This window comes from Copadichromis virginalis, linkage group LG6 (assembly GCF_057382275.1).
Source record: "Copadichromis virginalis isolate Kocher_CV1m ecotype Utaka linkage group LG6, C_Virginalis_male_GT1.1, whole genome shotgun sequence".
In the NCBI taxonomy this organism is placed as follows: Eukaryota; Metazoa; Chordata; class Actinopteri; order Cichliformes; family Cichlidae; genus Copadichromis; species Copadichromis virginalis.
In genome coordinates, this window is record NC_140623.1 from 19,230,650 (window position 1) to 19,248,057 (window position 17,408).

The following is a 17,408-nucleotide window of genomic DNA, read 5'->3' on the forward strand; positions in this document are numbered from 1 at the left end:
TTTATTCATAAATCAGGGTGGAAAATAAGTATTTGGTCAATAACAAAAATACAACTCAATACTTTGTAACATAACCTTTGTTGGCAATAACAGAGGTCAAACGCTTACTATAGGTCTTTACCAGGTTTGCACACACAGTAGCTGGTATTTTGGCCCATTCCTCCATGCAGATCTTCTCGAGAGCAGTGATGTTTTGGGGCTGTCGCCGAGCAACACGGACTTTCAACTCCCGCCACAGATTTTCTATGGGGTTGAGGTCTGGAGACTGGCTAGGCCACTCCAGGACTTTCAAATGCTTCTTACGGAGCCACTCCTTTGTTGCCCGGGCGGTGTGTTTTGGATCATTGTCATGTTGGAAGACCCAGCCTCGTTTCATCTTCAAAGTTCTCACTGATGGAAGGAGGTTTTGGCTCAAAATCTCACGATACATGGCCCCATTCATTCTGTCCTTAACACGGATCAGTCGTCCTGTCCCCTTGGCAGAAAAACAGCCCCATAGCATGATGTTTCCACCCCCATGCTTCACAGTAGGTATGGTGTTCTTGGGATGCAACTCAGTATTCTTCTTCCTCCAAACACGACGAGTTGAGTTTATACCAAAAAGTTCTACTTTGGTTTCATCTGACCACATGACATTCTCCCAATCCTCTGCTGTATCATCCATGTGCTCTCTGGCAAACTTCAGACGGGCCTGGACATGCACTGGCTTCAGCAGCGGAACACGTCTGGCACTGCGGGATTTGATTCCCTGCCGTTGTAGTGTGTTACTGATGGTGACCTTTGTTACTTTGGTCCCAGCTCTCTGCAGGTCATTCACCAGGTCCCCCCGTGTGGTTCTGGGATCTTTGCTCACCGTTCTCATGATCATTTTGACCCCACGGGATGAGATCTTGCGTGGAGCCCCAGATCGAGGGAGATTATCAGTGGTCTTGTATGTCTTCCATTTTCTGATGATTGCTCCCACAGTTGATTTTTTCACACCAAGCTGCTTGCCTATTGTAGATTCACTCTTCCCAGTCTGGTGCAGGTCTACAATACTTTTCCTGGTGTCCTTCGAAAGCTCTTTGGTCTTGGCCATGGCGGAGTTTGGAGTCTGACCGTTTGAGGCTGTGGACAGGTGTCTTTTATACAGATGATGAGTTCAAACAGGTGCCATTCATACAGGTAACGAGTGGGGGACAGAAAAGCGTCTTACAGAAGACGTTACAGGTCTGTGAGAGCCAGAGGTTTTCCTTGTTTGAGGTGACCAAATACTTATTTTCCACCCTAATTTACGAATAAATTCTTTACAAATCCTACCATGTGAATTCATGGATTTTTTTTCACATTCTGTCTCTCACAGTTGAAGTGTACCTCTGGTGCAAATTACTGACCTCTGTCATCATTTTAAGTGGGGGAACTTGCACAATCGGTGGCTGACTAAATACTTTTTTGCCCCACTGTAAATACACATCACAGACAACCTCCTTCACATATATGTTTTAGCAGTTTTAGTTTTAATTGTCTGTAAGTGTGTTTTTATTGAACTGGGGTTGGACCTGAACTGGGCTCTAAACTTGATGTTAGATGGCTGAATGCATAGACTTAAACAGACTTCTCTGATTTTAACTGTTGGGTGTGGCACATTATACCAAACATACATGACCAAGTGGATAGCCTACTGATAATGCGCTTTAAAAACCCCATGTATAGTAACTGTCATGTTTGAAGATGGAGCCAAACTCAAAGGAGAGGATTAAGGCCAACAAACTAGGGACCAACTGACCACAAGCACAGCTAAAGACAGCGTGCAAGAGACAAGAGACTTTAAAAATGAAACAGGAAATTACTTTATATGGCAACATATACGTGAAAAGGGAGTTGAGACCCAAAAGAGAATAGCTACATTACATTTATTGTTTTAAAATGGAACAAATGATCTGCCAAACGCACCATATTGTATTTAAATTGTTCTGCTAAGGATTTACTGCTCTGCCTCACCTGCTGTCTTTGTTCAGGCCTTGAAGATAAACGAATTTGTGGGTCTGAGGTTCTGCGAAGAGGTTGTAATCCGAAACAGCAACATGTCAGCTATGACAGCCAACTGCACTGTGAAAACTGCTGGCCAGACGTGAGTAATTGGTCCAGTTCTGTCTTACTGGTTAACAACATGTTGTATTGTGGCTCTAATATCTGACCAGTTTGAACATGCCTCATTTCAGATGCACAGGAGAGCAGTATCTGGAGTACCTGGGCATAGACTACACCTGCTGGGGTCTGTGGGAGAATCATGTAGCTTTGACTGTTATGATGATCATATTTCTCATCATTGCCTATCTGAAGCTTCGCTTCATCAAGAAATTTACTTAATGCGTTATCTGTTTTTTACTTTAATGTACCAGCACTGATAGATCTTGTGCTCAGAAATAGCACAATTAAAGCTACATTTATATATTGGGGGTTTAGTTTTATTTTACACTGCCCTCATATCTTTAGCATATAATGAAGCGAGAAAGTTAGAGTACAAGTGCAAATATTGAAATAAAAAGCTGAAAGCAGCCGAAAACAGCTAGCTAAACTTTTCTAGAGTTCACGTTTTTACCATTAGTCTCCCTGTAAAGCTCATAAAATCTTATTGTGTGTTGTGTTCAGCTGCTCATTAACCCTTTTACGCATAGTGGTCACTACAGTGGACAGCTATTCAAACACTGTTTTCTTGTATTCATATCAGTGTTGATGGTACACTTGCACATAAACCACTACATTGGACACTGATGTGTCACTCCATACCCTGCCGCTCACTCTAAAGGTGATGTTGTCATGTAAAAAACTATTTGAAAAATACACGTTTAAAAAATGAAGTTCAAAAATCTTTTTTTCATGCCTAAAGATGAATAAAAATACTGATTAAGGTTGTCCTAATCAATCACATGGTAGCAACTCAATGCATTGATGCATGCAGACATGAACAAGATGACCTGCTAAAGTTCAAACAGAGCATCAGAATATAGAGGAAAGGTGATTTAACTTGAACATGAAATGGTTTTTGGTACTAAATGGATTGGTCTGAGTGTTTCTGAAGCTACTGATCTACTGGGATTTTCCCCACACAACTATCTCTAGGGTTTACAGAAAAAAGTCAGAAAAAATAGAAAATATCTATTGAGCAGCAGGTCTCTGGGTGAAAATGCCTTCTTGATCGCAGAGGTCAGACATTCAACAATATCCAACTTGTTAAAATCAAAGTGTACAGAAGAGCATCTGTAAATACATGACAAACCTTGAAGCAGGTGGACTACAGCAGCAGAAGACCACATCACAGCCTACCTGTGTTGCTCACCCTGTCCCTTTTGGATCGCAGTGTACCCATCTTCTGATGGCTGCTTCATGCAGGATAACACACCATATCACAAAACTCAAATCATCTCAAACTGGTTTCTTTAACATGACAGTGAGTTCGCTGTGCTCGAATGACCTCTACAGTCAGCAGATCTGAATCCAGTACACTATATTTGGGACGTGGTGGAATGGGAGATTGATGTGAGCTGACAAATATGCAGCAGCTGTGTGATGCTATCATGTCAGTATAGACCAAAGTCTGTGAGGAAAATTTCCAGCTCCTTTTTAAATCTCCCCAACAAAGAATTAAAGCAGCTCTGAAGGCAAAAGGGGTCCAACCCAGTACTAGCAACCTAGTGGAGATGCCAGTGTGTGTATTTATTGTGCAGATATAAAAGTACCAGTATACCAAGTGAGCAAGTATGGCTGTTTCCCAAAATATCAAAACCTAGTTGTTGGTTCCTTTGTTTACTGTTATATAAGTTTAGTCTGGATAAAATCTTTGTGGGTATAAAAAATTGTGAGTCCAAAACAAACTAGACAGAATATTTTCAAATTATAGGATAAAATTGTGAATTTTCCAAAGTGAAAAAGTGTAGAAATTAAAAAGTATACTGGCCTCAAAGTAAACTTTCAAAGCTGTTTATTAATATTTACTTCTGCAGCATTTGTCAGTTTGTGACTTTTTCCCAATACCTTTGTAACCCAGTTGTTTTGATTAAAGTTTCCAAATTATACTTATTTAATTGTGCTATTAATTTTTCATAATATAATTAAAAGCTGATCATTTGTAATTGTAGACATTAAAGCATTACATCAAGTGGCTTTATCTGTTTTCCAAAGCAAAACTCTGTAATACATTTATACTCTGTTAGTTTTTTCATACCATGTATAAAGATCTTCATGTAACTTTTGGTCTTGTGTTTTTTTATTATTATTAATGCATTAATTATTATTAATACAGTTATAAACCTTAGTGTAGTTACCACACACCAAAACCATGATATAAATTCTCCTGAAATAAGAAACTTTTTTTTTTTTTGCGTAACTTTAAATCAGTGTATATGGAAGAATTTGAAGTACAAACCAAATTTTGGTTACTGAAAACCTTAAAATGTGTAAAATATCTTTTAATTTAACATCATTTGCAAATAAATGTCAATGTACTAAAACTGCTGCATCTAAACTTTCTCGTTCTTAGACAAATCCAAAATGACTTTTGGCCTACTTTTCAGTTCACTCCAATTTTATTTATATAGCACCAAATCACAACAACAGTTTTCTCAAAGCGCTTTAATTTGTATGGTAAAGACCTACAAATAATACAAGGAAAAGCCAATAATCACATTACCGTCTATGAGCAAACACTTGGAGACAGTGGAAAAGAAAAACTCCCTTTTAACAGGAAGAAACCTCCAACAGAACCAGTCTCAGGGAAGTTTGTGGATGCAGTTTATTTTCTGTTCAGATCAGTAGACAGTATGACTATTATTTGATTCTGCTTTGAAATAATGACTCATCTGTAATACTGTATATAATATGTGATTTCTCTCTCTTTTTATATATATGTTTTCTTGTAAAGTGAGATAAAACCAAGTAAAGTCCCCCTGATGTATTTTGATAACACTTTATTTGGCACAACAGATTTTTTTTTTTTAAAAAAAGGAAAAATAATGCATGGGTTTCCCATGAACACTGGATGCACTCCAAATCGAAGTTTGTTTAAAGTTACAATATGTATCATAAAACGATAAGCTAATTCATTGGAAGGATGAGTAAATGTGACAGGAAGTGCCACGCTTGTACCTACTGCATATTAAAATGATGAAAAAAGTAATCAGCAACATTATTATTCATAGAAAGGGCTTTTGTGTAAATGCTAATAATTGTGCATACAGCGATCGAAAGCATGTAATATTAAAATCATACACTGAATTCTGAATATACTTGCTCGCTGGTACATGCGTGTGTAATACTGTGGTGTAATGATTAAATCCTTCACTGTTCCTCAGCACCTTGTCTGTTTTGTTTACCTTTCGTCATCTGTCAAAATAATACGTGAGACTGAGTAAAGACCCTTTGCATGTGACAGCCTCTCTCTTTCAGTGCATTTGTGTATACCAGGTGAGGTGCATTTGACTTCCTCTCTAATATGTCGAGTAAGTTAAACACCTTCCATGAGCTTTAGCACATTCTGCTGCAAAACAAAGACCCACATATTAAGTTAGGATCCAATAAAGTTTCTTTGCAGAGTTCAGCATGCCAAGTCTTCACACATGGCTGCTCCCATTCACGCCTGTGTCGAGGCCGTCGGTGGACAAGGACGAGGAAGGGCGAGGCCGCGGGCCAACAGGAGTGGCCGGCTGTGGGTGGCTGACCTGTGAGACCATATCATCGGACTCCCAGCGCTCCAGTTCCTCCCTGACGAGCCTTTCCATCTGCTCTCTGTGTGTGTCTGTGTCCCGCCCCAGATGTTCATCCTGACAAACGGAAACAGATTAAATGTCAAACTATGTTAACGTCAGCTCAACCCACACGTATTCATCTCGTGAGTTTATCCAGTTAACTTATAATAACTCATTCTGAGCTTCTTCCTGAATGTAAGGCAAGTATTTAAAAAAAAAAAAAGACTCTTGCTTAAATCCTAAATGTTCGATAGTGTTCACCACAGTGTTCATCACTGTTCAAGGGAGTGACTGAGAGTGATGAACCAAACAATAAAAAATACCTAAAAACCTCAAAAACTAGAATACTGTTTTAAAACTCAACTGAGGGGAGCTGCAGGGTGCAATTCAGCCATAAGTCAACACTACAAATGACGCATTCAGTCATGTGATAACATTATTAACATAATAACATATTAACACCTCACCTCCATGACTCCATCCAGCAGCCTGCTCACCACGTCTCTTCTTTTAAGATTAGCTCTCTCCATGACTTCCAGCTTGACAATCACTGAATCGATCTTCGACACTATGCTGCCGATAGAGTGCTCCATCCTGTCCACGCGTCTCACCAGCCTGCACAACAAAGAATGATTTTCTCTCTTGTTGTTAAATGTCATATAGCGCTGCAGCTGCTATCACTCAGAACAGCATGAAATACTACGACGTGACACACAATACCCATTTTTGCCTGCCAACATTAGCTGATGAGTTTAGCTGATGACAAAATTAAATCATTATTACATTATCAGTCTTTGTGTACAGCACGTGTTGGCAGATATGCAAAGGGACGATGCTAACACATCTGCAGTAATACAGATGCAGTTTCGCTAATGTCCAGTGCTGCATATACACCGATCGGGCATTTCTTTATCATGGCCCCTGTTAGTGGGTGGGATATATTAGGGAGGAAGTGAACATTTTGTCCTCAGAATTGACGTGTTAGAAGCACAAAAAATAGGCAAGCATAAAGATATGAGTGAGTCTGACAAGGGACAAGCTGGACAAAAACTGCAGCTCTTGTGATGTGTTCCTGGTCTGCAGTGGTCAGTAACTATCAAAAGTGGCCCAATGTGAACCAGTGACAGGATGATAGATGGTAAGGCCAAAATGATGCATGTGGGGAGTGAAGGCTGGCCCGATGCATGTGGTGTGATCTGATCCAGCAGATGAGCTACTATAGCTCAAATTACTGAATAAGTTAATTCCCCAGATCTCAGTCTAATCAAGCATTTGTGGGATGTGCTAGACAAAGTACTCCGATTCATGGAGGCTGCACCTCGTGACTAACAGAACATAACGAATCTGCAGATACCACACCTTTAGGGGTCTATTGGAGTCCATGTCTCAATAGGGGGGAACAATATTAGGCATCTGGTTATTATGTTATGCCTGATTGATATCTATTTATTGTCATCAACCACATAAATTTAATACAGTAGAGTTGTAGTTCACTGACAGACACAGCTACTGTTACGAATAAATATTTAACTTACTATAATAAATACTGACAGTTAACAAATCTGTAATAAATCTGGACCTTAGATCTAAACTTGAACTTGCAGCTTCTTGTTGTTGTTGTTTTAGTTTCTGGAATTGACAATAAACTTCGCCTTTAGTCTGTCCAACACTCTTAGGAAATCTGTCATGACTATGTGTTCATTAATATAATAAAAATATATTTAAAAAATAATTATTTGTTCCTGGCAAAATGTTTTCATGCTGCGCAAGTTTAACCTATACTTCAGGATGTTCCAATGTTTCACAATCACCAAAAACTGTCATCAATTAGACTTCATTCCATGCTTACATCCAGTTATCACCATGGTCCTTTCTCTACTAACTGAGTCTGCCCAGCAGTTTATTTATTATTATTATTTCTTTAAATATCATTTACTGATAAATCTGAGGAAGGAAAAAAAAAAACTTCATACACTTGAAACTCCTCATACGAGACACCCCCAGAGCTGCTGCCACGACGTCGAGAGCTGTGACCACTGTCCTCATCGTCGTCCTCCTCTGAGTCATCCTGGGTACGAGGGAAGCTCCGCCCACTGCTGGGTCGAGTCAGCGAACTGCGTTCCAGATCCAAGTCCTCCTAGCGTATGAGCAGAGACACACTGAACATCTGCTGTTGTGGCTGCATTGTTGCACTTATGTGCAGATTGTCTGATCAGTTACTGAAATAACACTCTTTTCTTGTTTTACCAAATGGTAAAAATAAAAGCTTGGGACTTCACTCACTCTCTCTTTCTCCAGGTCATCTCTCATTTGCTGGTGTTCATGCTCTGTCAGCTCCTGATCACCATCCTGATCGTATTTGGCAAAGATGGCCTGAATCTCCGCATCTGTGTGACCCTTTCTGATGAAATTAAGAGACAGTACACACTGAAGACAGGCTGCATGAGTGTTATATTCAACAAACTGAGCACAACAACTCTGAGGGATTTTAGCAGAATTAGAGTTTCCTCACCCTTTTAGATCCTGACGGAGTTCATCAAAGTTCAGTTTCCCCCCAGCTTGACGCAAACCGTCTGAGATGTCATCTACCGCTGTCTTCTTTAGTCTCAGCTTCATCAAAGCTTTGTTACAACTCTGGGGGAAGGAAACCAGAGAAATATTTCAAATTACATTTACAGTAATATAAATGAGTCTCTTCCATAATATACTGACAGCGACATAGGGGGGAAGAAACAAAGTACAAATACTTCGTTACTGTACTTAAGTAGAATTTTCAGGTACCTGTACTTTACTTGAGTAGGTCTTTTTTCTGACAACTTTTTACTTTCACTCCCTACATTTTGAAACAAACACAGTGTGTTGCTAGATGCACTGATCGGGGACCACTTTTAATTTTGTTGTACCTGTGACAATGATAATAAAGTTATTCTGATTCTGATTAAACGTCCAGCAGGGAGAGAAAAGAAAGCGCTAACTTCACTCAAAGATGGAGAAAGATAAGAAAGACAGGAGAGGAAGACGAGGTTGGATTTAAATGTAAGGACTGCTCAGTGGGATATCATAAACTGGAACTTTAAAGCTTACATGTAAGTCCTCTTGTTTTAAAATCAAATATCGTGTCTGTCCATGTGACATGTGTTTTCACATTGTTATACATGCTGCAAAAAACAGAGGGAGACTAAATGTGTTGTTTAAAGATTGAATGAAAAGACTGCAGTTTAGTGCGGGATAAACAGGTTACTTTGCTGTACTGTGGTGGATTTAAAGGTTCTCCCACCTGCTGAATCCCATTTTAGCCTCTTCCCTACTAATTTTCTAGTTTAGAGGCAAAGTCTCTACAATGGAGGAAACAGAAAATAGTGCTATTTTTTTATACTCTGAGTACCTTTATTAGAAATACAATGTAGAATGAAATAAAGTTTGTATTTCTATGTACTAATATTATTTTATAATTACATTATACATAGGGCGATCGTGGCTCAAGAGTTGGGAGTTTGCCTTGTAATTGGAAGGTTGCCGGTTCGAGCCCCGGCTCGGACAGTCTGTCGTTGTGTCCTTGGGCAAGACACTTCACCTATTGGTGTTGGCCAGAAGGGCTGATGGTGCAATATGGCAGCCTCGGCTACAACTGTAGCTTGCCTCCACCAGTGTGTGAATGGGTGGATGACTGGGTGTGTAAAGCGCTTTGGGGTCCCTAGAGGGGACTAGTAAAAGCGCTATACAAATACAGGCCATTTACCATTTACCATTAGTATAATACAAGGTTCAGTTAGCTTAGCACAAAAATAACTGGTAGAAAGGTCCTTCAAAGAGCTACTTTGAGTACATTTTAGAGCCTGTACTTTTTTACTTTTACTTGAATAAAGAAGTTGACTCAATGCTTCAACTTTTACTGGAATATTTTTTAATACCCTTTAGTTATACTTAAGTACAGAATGTCTGTACTTCTGCCACCTCTGGACAGCAATAGAAACACATAACTGCAGTCCTACCACTTTTTCTCAGCAAGGAAAGCCTGAAAAACCTCACAAAAAGCAGAAAATACTGCCCACCCAACACTCCACACATGGTTCAGATAGATTCAAGAGAAAAGCATCAGTCTTTTTGTTAAAACTACAAAGCAGAGTTTTTACACTTGAATGCACCACAGCAAGACCTGATGTCTAACCATTTTCCGCATAACATCATCATTATGAAACTTAATTTCTTTTGACTGGCTGCTCTTTGCATTTCTTTGAAGACAGAAGTTGTGCTTTAAAGCCCCGCCCCCATCTCAGCCACATCCAAATTCACAGCTCTGATGTCTGGAGTTTTTACTTCCCACTAACTGATGAAATGAAAGTCATGGTTCTCCCTATTTATTTAGATACAAGCTTCGACATAACAGCCCAGATTCGTTCCAAGGTGCCTGCTCAGGTGAGAGGACATGGCCTAACTGATCTTTAATATGAGCATCAAACAACATCACAGTAAATATACAACAGACGACAAAGTGTGTCATAATACTTCCCCTGTTAAGATTCAGTCACACCCAAGAAATCACACTTTCAGGTGTACATGCTTATACTTATTATTATTATTATTATCAAAGCCAAAACCAATTTAAAAGAAATCTGCCTTAATAACAAATAACAATGAAATAGAAATGTTGTTCAATACCTTCTTAATAAGGTCTGTCATTTCCATCTCAGACCTCTGTTGGGACATGTCAGCCTTCACCTCAGAGTATGTGTCATTGATAATAGCCAAGAACATGTTCTATGTAAAAAATAAAGAGAGAAAATATTGTAGGATAACTGAGCATTAATTTTAAAACCCAGAACAAAGGTTACTTATTTAACAAATCACGTGGATTCTCTACTTACCATGAGAATAAAGAAAATGAAGAAGACAAAGGTTGTAAAGTATATAGGTCCAACAACTGGATGAGCTTTTTCAATTTCTGAGAAGTTAAAGTCTCCCAAAATGATACGAAACTGGGTAAATCTATGCAAACAAACAAATAAAACATTTTAAACAACAATAGGAAATAACACTGGTTTGAGGTGTTCCTACATTCATTAGCTAAATTTTCAAGGCTCTTACATGCTGGCTTGGAAAGTGCTGAAATCGTTGACTTGAGTTCCAAACACCAAGTAGGCCAGCTGAGCGTAAGCCAAGAAAATGATGAAGAACATGATGGCAAAACCCATGAGGTCCTTGGCACAGCGAGACATGGTGCTGGACAGCTGACTCATGGTCTTATTGAAGTTGATGAACTTAAAAAGCTGAGAGGAAGTGAGACAGTGTTCGCATTAGTCGACTCTGCTGCATTGGTGAATTCCACTAAGTGTTCCTTGAAGGTCTCTTGGATGAATAATGAAGTAAAGGAAGAAGATTTTTTTTTACCTTGACCCAGGAAAAGAAGACAATAACCGCAGCCATGTTGTTAAACTGAACCTGCAGGTTGGCTAAAGGCTCAAAGCTGGGGTGAGCAGTGTGGTTCTCCAACAGGCCTCTCAGCAGGTTTCCAACCATGGCTGTTCTCGTTATGTTCATAATAATAGCCACAATGCTCAACTGAAAGAAACAAACAAGTGAAAGTCTGTGAATATCAAATCAAATCAAATTTGTAATCATCCTAAAATTAACCTTGATGCCCACCGTGACAATAAGAACATCGAGACAGTTCCACAGGCTCTTGAAGTAATGTAGGCGGTGGATGCGGATCTCCAACACTTCCTCCACCACATAATAGAGAATGAATAGGCAGAAAGCCACTTCACACATCCCAACAAAATAGTCCCAGCTGGACACGTATCGTATCAGTCGCACCGTCTGGAACTGCCAAGAGGTCACTACGCCACCAGTAGCAGGGAACTCTGCCAGCAACCTGACAAATGCACCACATTTAGTCAGCTATTGCAACGGTAGCTGGCATTGTTATGTTGTGGAAACAAATCAAACTAAAGTGTGTAAATCAAGAATCTGGCTGATGATAAGTCAGGAAGGAGCATGATTAGGTTTTCTAATCCTCATTAACAATGGAAGGCAAAGTAGATTTAAGTTGGTGAGTATTTTCCTCAGCAACTTCCTTCTTGGATTTAGCCATGTGTATACATCCATACTAGTCACCACCATTGAGGTTCAGCAAAGTAATGTGGATAGGCACCGGGTGATAACCATATGCTACCACACACATTTTAGTTAACAGAATACTAAAAGCTTTTTACTTTTTGTTAAATTCAGTTTAAATTCAAGAATCGAATCCAAAAATAGGCAATTTGACCTAAGGGCATTTTTCACCATTTCTGCTTATAAAGACCTTAAAACTAATAGTCCAGTCATACAAGAGGAAAATCTAAAAAATGATATATTAAAAAGAGGGGTCTATAGTAAATTTATTCTGTGCTGCAATTAAAACTGCAAATTTATTTTTAGATTTACTTTATTTTATTTTCAAATTGTGAATTTTCAGTAGCAAACTCAGGAAACATTAAAATTAGGCATTTTCTTGAAGATATTTGTACCTACGTTTAACTATAATAATGATTTCAAAGTATGTTATCTGTAGTTTTGTTATTTTAGTTTCAGCTCAATAAATCTGTTACAACCCAACATTATAATTTATGACAAGGCTATTGATTCTTACCTGGCGATGCAGAAAAGATTTATGTTGCTGTTGTAGACAGAGAAGTCGAGGAAGACTGCCCTAGTGCCTCTGTCCAGCCACAAGTGATCTTTCAGAACCTGCAGCTGGATGGCTGACTCCTCTTTGGTACGAGACAAGTCTTGGTAATATCCTCCACCTCCATATTTAGACACCTGACCTGAGTAACTGCTGCTATTCATCTCGCTTTCTGGGGTGTACAACCACCTGACAGAGGCCAAGAGAGAAACATACAGGATGTAGATAGTAATATATCTGCATCCCATATGATACATATTTATGTAACCAATTTAAACTCATGAACTTACGCGGTTCCATTCTTGGGACCAAAGGGGGCAGTATCCTCATTGGTCAGGGTGTATAGGTTGTAGCAGTCCTGGACCTCATCCCTCAGATCTTCATGGACAGAGCAGGTCTCATTGTGGACCTTGACCTGTCGGAGGCGCGGCACCCCAAGAAGGAGGTTCTCGTAGTAGATAAGACTCTGATTCTCTGGCAGGCTCTTATTATTGTACCACACCTCCCAGTACATGCCATTGAGGAAAGGTCCCTCTGTGAACTGAGAGTATAGGGCAGACAAAGGCATGAAGAAAGATCTTTAATTCTTGTAATCAAAAGTGTGGTTTATTACTAAGTTTGCACTGATTGAACTGATGGACACCAACTTCACAAGACTAAAACTGCCATGCACTTTTAAAATAAAGAAATAGTTCACAGATGAGATCAACACCACACTCACATGTATTTGATAAATATGAACCGAAAGTTAAAGTTTCTTAGCTTAACACAAACTAAAGATCAAGGTCAAACTTATTTATATAGCACATTTCCAACAGCTCATACTACATATACAAAGTACTATACAAACTAAAGAGCAACTAAACAAGGAAAATGCACGACAATGATGCAATAAAAACAACAACAACAACAACGAATAAAAACAACAACGATGACTGAAGCTGTTAAACAAATAATATATTTCTGTAACGCACAAATACAACCCCTGGGATAGGACCAAGTCCAGTATGTGTCCTTTTTCATGAGTGGGGACAGTGACCCATTGTGTCAGGTTAAAAGAGTCATTAACATTTAGAAAGTCCTTGACCAGGGATTTAGCATCACAGCAGACATGAATATTAAAATCACCACTATCACCAAATCACCAAAATCAGAAACTTCAAATGCATCTCATCAGTAGGGAGCAAATAAGCATTAGTTGAAAAAGTTGACTTTAAAGTACTCCTTTAAACATGACCTTCCTTTCTTGAGATGTTGTGAAATGATAACAAAACTGCAGAAAAGTAAAAGACATCAACGACAGGATGAATGTTACACTTTACCTTCCAGAAATCCTCCATGGTTGACAGGCTCCTAAAAGTAGAGGGGTCCCCGGCAGACAGCCGCGTGTCCAGGAAAAGCTGAGACATGACTTTGGTGTAATGGTACATATTTACACTCACCATCCCATAGGTCACTGCAGAACAAATCAGGATATGACAGGAAAGAGAAGGAAATTTCTATTAGCACCAGCATCAATGACACAGTTTACATGCATTCTGACTGTGTAAGGACCCTATGAACATTTAAATTCAAAATTAGGCTGAATCTACTTTTAATTTTGTAATGCATTATTATTCTCTGCAGTTTTTCAGTAGTTCTGGAAAATGCCTTTAACAGTCAGGCTCAGGCTGGCAAAATAAGCCTTAATGGTGTCTGCCAGGAAATCATTTCCTGATCCACCCTAAACCACACTTTGGCATTTTTTATTGCAGCAAGAAGAGAGAAGGGAAAACTTTACTATGAGTTCTTTTTATTTTATTTTAACTTTCTTCCCAAACATGCCACTTCTTTTTGCCATTTGAAATTTGTGCTGTTTTTTGAATTTATGCCCGTTGACAAATGCTGAAATTTAGATTTTCTGCCAGACTCATTAAGCTGTGAGTATGGAAAGTAAATTTTCAGCAACAGGACAGATGCCACATTTTAAACAGCTGTCCATGAGTCACTCTCAGTTCAGTCCACAACTGTTATCTGGAGCTTAATTTATGCTATCTATCAGGGGGATCTCCTAAGTATTTCTTAATAATGATCAAAGTAATAAGTCACTTCTGAGGAACTACTCCTAAAGGACACAACAAGACTCGCATGTTTACTTACAGATACAGATGGTGATCAGGAATGCGATATATGTGAGCATCTCCCTCAGTACATTCCTGAGGTATCTTTCTCGACTGCTGTCACTCTCCTCCATCAGCTCTGTGCCCCACAGAACTACAAAGGAAACAGTTAACTATTAACGTGCAACATTTACACAGAGACAAAATGTGCAACTATCTCAGGAAAGTTTAGAAGAGTGACAACACTCGAGGCTTCCATCTTTGCATAAAACCTTATATACATGAGATAAATAAAGGCTATGACACATCAGGACAATATTAGTGCAATTATTGAACTCAGATTTACTGATAACAATAGAGAAGAAAGCGGTGGTCATACAGAATTCAAACATATATGTGATTCCTTACTTTAATGGACGAAAATAAAGTATTGTTTTTTATTATGCGTGCATCGTCTTTATTAACAGTTACAAAGTAAAAACACAAATAACACTTAGTAAAAAAAAAATAGCATGACTGTCAGTGAACCGTACAAGTTTTTTTGGCGTTATTCTTTACAATAAGAATAAAAAATCGTCACCTACTTCTGATTTTCTGGAGTATCTGCTTCAGACAGCTGGGGTGCCCATGCCTGTCTTGCTGCTCCAAAGTCGGGGTTGGATAGAGTCCTCCTCGGGGGATGTTGGTGCTGCTGCCCCCACGGTTGTAGCTACCCAGACCGCTGCTGCTGCAGCTGCTGCCGGAGGTCGTGGACGCCGACCTTCTCCCGGGACTCGCTTGAGGCCAGTCTGCTTCCATGATCTCGTCCTCTGGTTCAAAACCCGGGTTATCCCGGCTCCACGCCTGTCGCGAAGGTGGGGACGGGGTGCCTACGACTCCACCGAGACCCAGGTCTTGATGCTGGATGTTCTCCATCTCTATCCCTTCACTTGAGTCGAGTTTGTTTGCCGACCTAGCAGCCTGGCTCTGAGGCAGCTGCTGGGGTCTGACTCGAGATGAACTCATGGTCCAGCTATTATTATTATTTATTTATGTATTTTATTATTATAATATGGTGCGGGCATGCGAAAAAGCTAAATGTTACCCATAAACAGCAGTGACTGAAGCTTTCAGAGGTGACAAACTAAACTGTTAAACGCCTTAAAAAACAACCAAACAAATAAAGCAGAAAATTAGTCAAATGGCCAATTGAATGAGATCACAAAACCTTGCCGTGTGCGTAAAATTCACGGTAAAGAGATCTCAGTAACGATGTCCTGCTCCTCATAGCTAATGCAGTAGTTTCCACCCTCAACAAACCGTTAGAAACTTCCCGAAAAGTCCCGTGAAAAACGACGTCCGTTTCAAAGTGATGCCTTTAAAGTGGTTAAAGTTGTTAGATAAACAGGTATTTGGACTGAACTGTCCGCTGCATTAAAATGCCGTGTTTACGTGAAAAAAAGAATATAGTTTTCTCATCCCGGGACAGCCATCTTGTTCTTGTTACTCTTCCCCAAAAAACTCCTTGGGTTGGACTCGGGTTACAGTAGAAGTCATGGCGTCGCAGTAAAGGATGGAAAATACCACAGGGGGAACTTTTTTTTTTTTAATGAAATTGATATAATTTTTTTAACCCCAATGTCTTAATAAAACTTAACAAGATTTCACTGTTTGGATTTACAGCGTGTAAAAGGTGTAGGGTTGTATTTAATTAGTAAAACCCAGAATTCAGAATTTGAAAAAAAGTTGTAATTTTATTTGAAAACTTTTTTTTTTTAGCTTTCTTTTAACAACCAGTAAGCTTTGCACTTACTGAAAATGTAACACAGGTTTTATTTATAAAGTTACACAAGCGCTGCGTGTTTGGGTCTGTGGTTGCTATGGCAACAAGGCACTGGGCTAAGAGGAGCGTACTGACAGGAGGTCAGAAATTTCAGTGCTCCACATGCAAAAAACAAACCAAACCAAACAAAAAACCCCGTCAAAATCAGCGGGAACTATATTTGATCTGCTGCATTTTAGCTTCTAAATAAAATGCATGATCATGGTCAAGCTGACCCTTTGGTAATAACGTGCTTTCACACTGGGCTTCTGTAGTTATACATGGGTGTAACAACAACTCTAAAATCTCAAGCACATATTTAAAAACAAACTCCACAAACAAACATGGTTTCAGTAATTTTGTTTAGTTAGGTAATGATGTTAACCTACGGTCTGCTCTCCATTTTGTTAGTTATTATATAATTTAATTTGTATTATGTGTTTTCATGTGTCCAAACATTATGGAAAAAAAATTTCTCAATACTTTTGGAGGTTAAAAAAATGCAACTTCAGATTTTTTATTTTGTGTCTTTCCAGCACTCTAGTAAGCCATGATAATGGAGGTGTTACATGTATAATGCACCGATGATCAGGCTCTGACTTTCTCTGCACTATACATCCTAAATTAAAAACAAAGATGTATGATATTAAAAAAACAAGCTTGTCTGATTTCCAGATTGTAGATATTAAAAATGTACAAGTCACCCATCTTACAAAATAATTATTTCGACTTTAACTTTATATATTTTTTAAAACATCAAATCAGCAAAACTTTGCCTATTCACCTAAATTTAGTAAACCAAACTGTTTTAAGAAACATTGTAAAAGTATTAAATCAAGCTTTTGTTTCTATTTACGTCAGTGACAAAACACATATATCAACCACCAAGCAACCAAGATTGATTATTTTTAACCTTTCCCTACATTTTGTGCAGGTTTTTATTCTTTCTTTTTTTTTTTTTTTTTACCAGCAAAGAAAAAAATGTCCCACAGTAACAGGCATTAAGCCTGTTTGACCACATGGTGGTGCTTAATATCCACTTTTGGGAAACCCAAAATCAAAGATAGAGTTAAATGTCAGAAATCATGCTTCACTGTTGTTTCATCGGTTTAAATAAC

The 17,408-nt window shown here is 38.9% G+C and overlaps 2 protein-coding genes across 3 annotated transcripts in view; one reads left to right on the forward strand and one right to left on the reverse strand.

The window, feature by feature from the left end:
* Positions 1–5,357, forward strand: part of abcg2d (ATP binding cassette subfamily G member 2 (JR blood group)) — an 18,234-nt gene extending 12,877 nt beyond the window's left edge. Inside the window, exons 14-15 of the mRNA XM_085459077.1 lie at positions 1,998–2,110; positions 2,202–5,357. Coding sequence (XP_085315203.1) covers positions 1,998–2,110; positions 2,202–2,349 — 261 coding nt within the window. The 3' untranslated portion in view covers positions 2,350–5,357. The remainder of the gene's footprint in view (positions 1–1,997; positions 2,111–2,201) is intronic.
* Positions 4,930–16,042, reverse strand: pkd2 (polycystic kidney disease 2). Of its 2 annotated transcripts, none has more exons than XM_085459076.1 (15): positions 15,074–16,042; positions 14,530–14,643; positions 13,713–13,846; positions 12,681–12,931; positions 12,355–12,579; positions 11,367–11,595; positions 11,112–11,282; positions 10,809–10,990; positions 10,589–10,709; positions 10,383–10,481; positions 8,236–8,357; positions 8,007–8,124; positions 7,697–7,857; positions 6,191–6,338; positions 4,930–5,798 (listed from the first exon to the last, which is right to left on the reverse strand). In XM_085459076.1, exons 1-15 carry the CDS (start codon positions 15,492–15,494, stop codon positions 5,589–5,591), a joined length of 2,706 nt encoding a protein of 901 aa, XP_085315202.1. In that variant the 5' UTR covers positions 15,495–16,042; the 3' UTR covers positions 4,930–5,588. The 2 variants fall into 2 exon arrangements, with proteins under 2 accessions (XP_085315202.1, XP_085315201.1); XM_085459075.1 differs by having other exon boundaries at positions 7,697–7,860; positions 15,074–16,041.
* Positions 16,043–17,408: the final 1,366 nt, after the last annotated feature.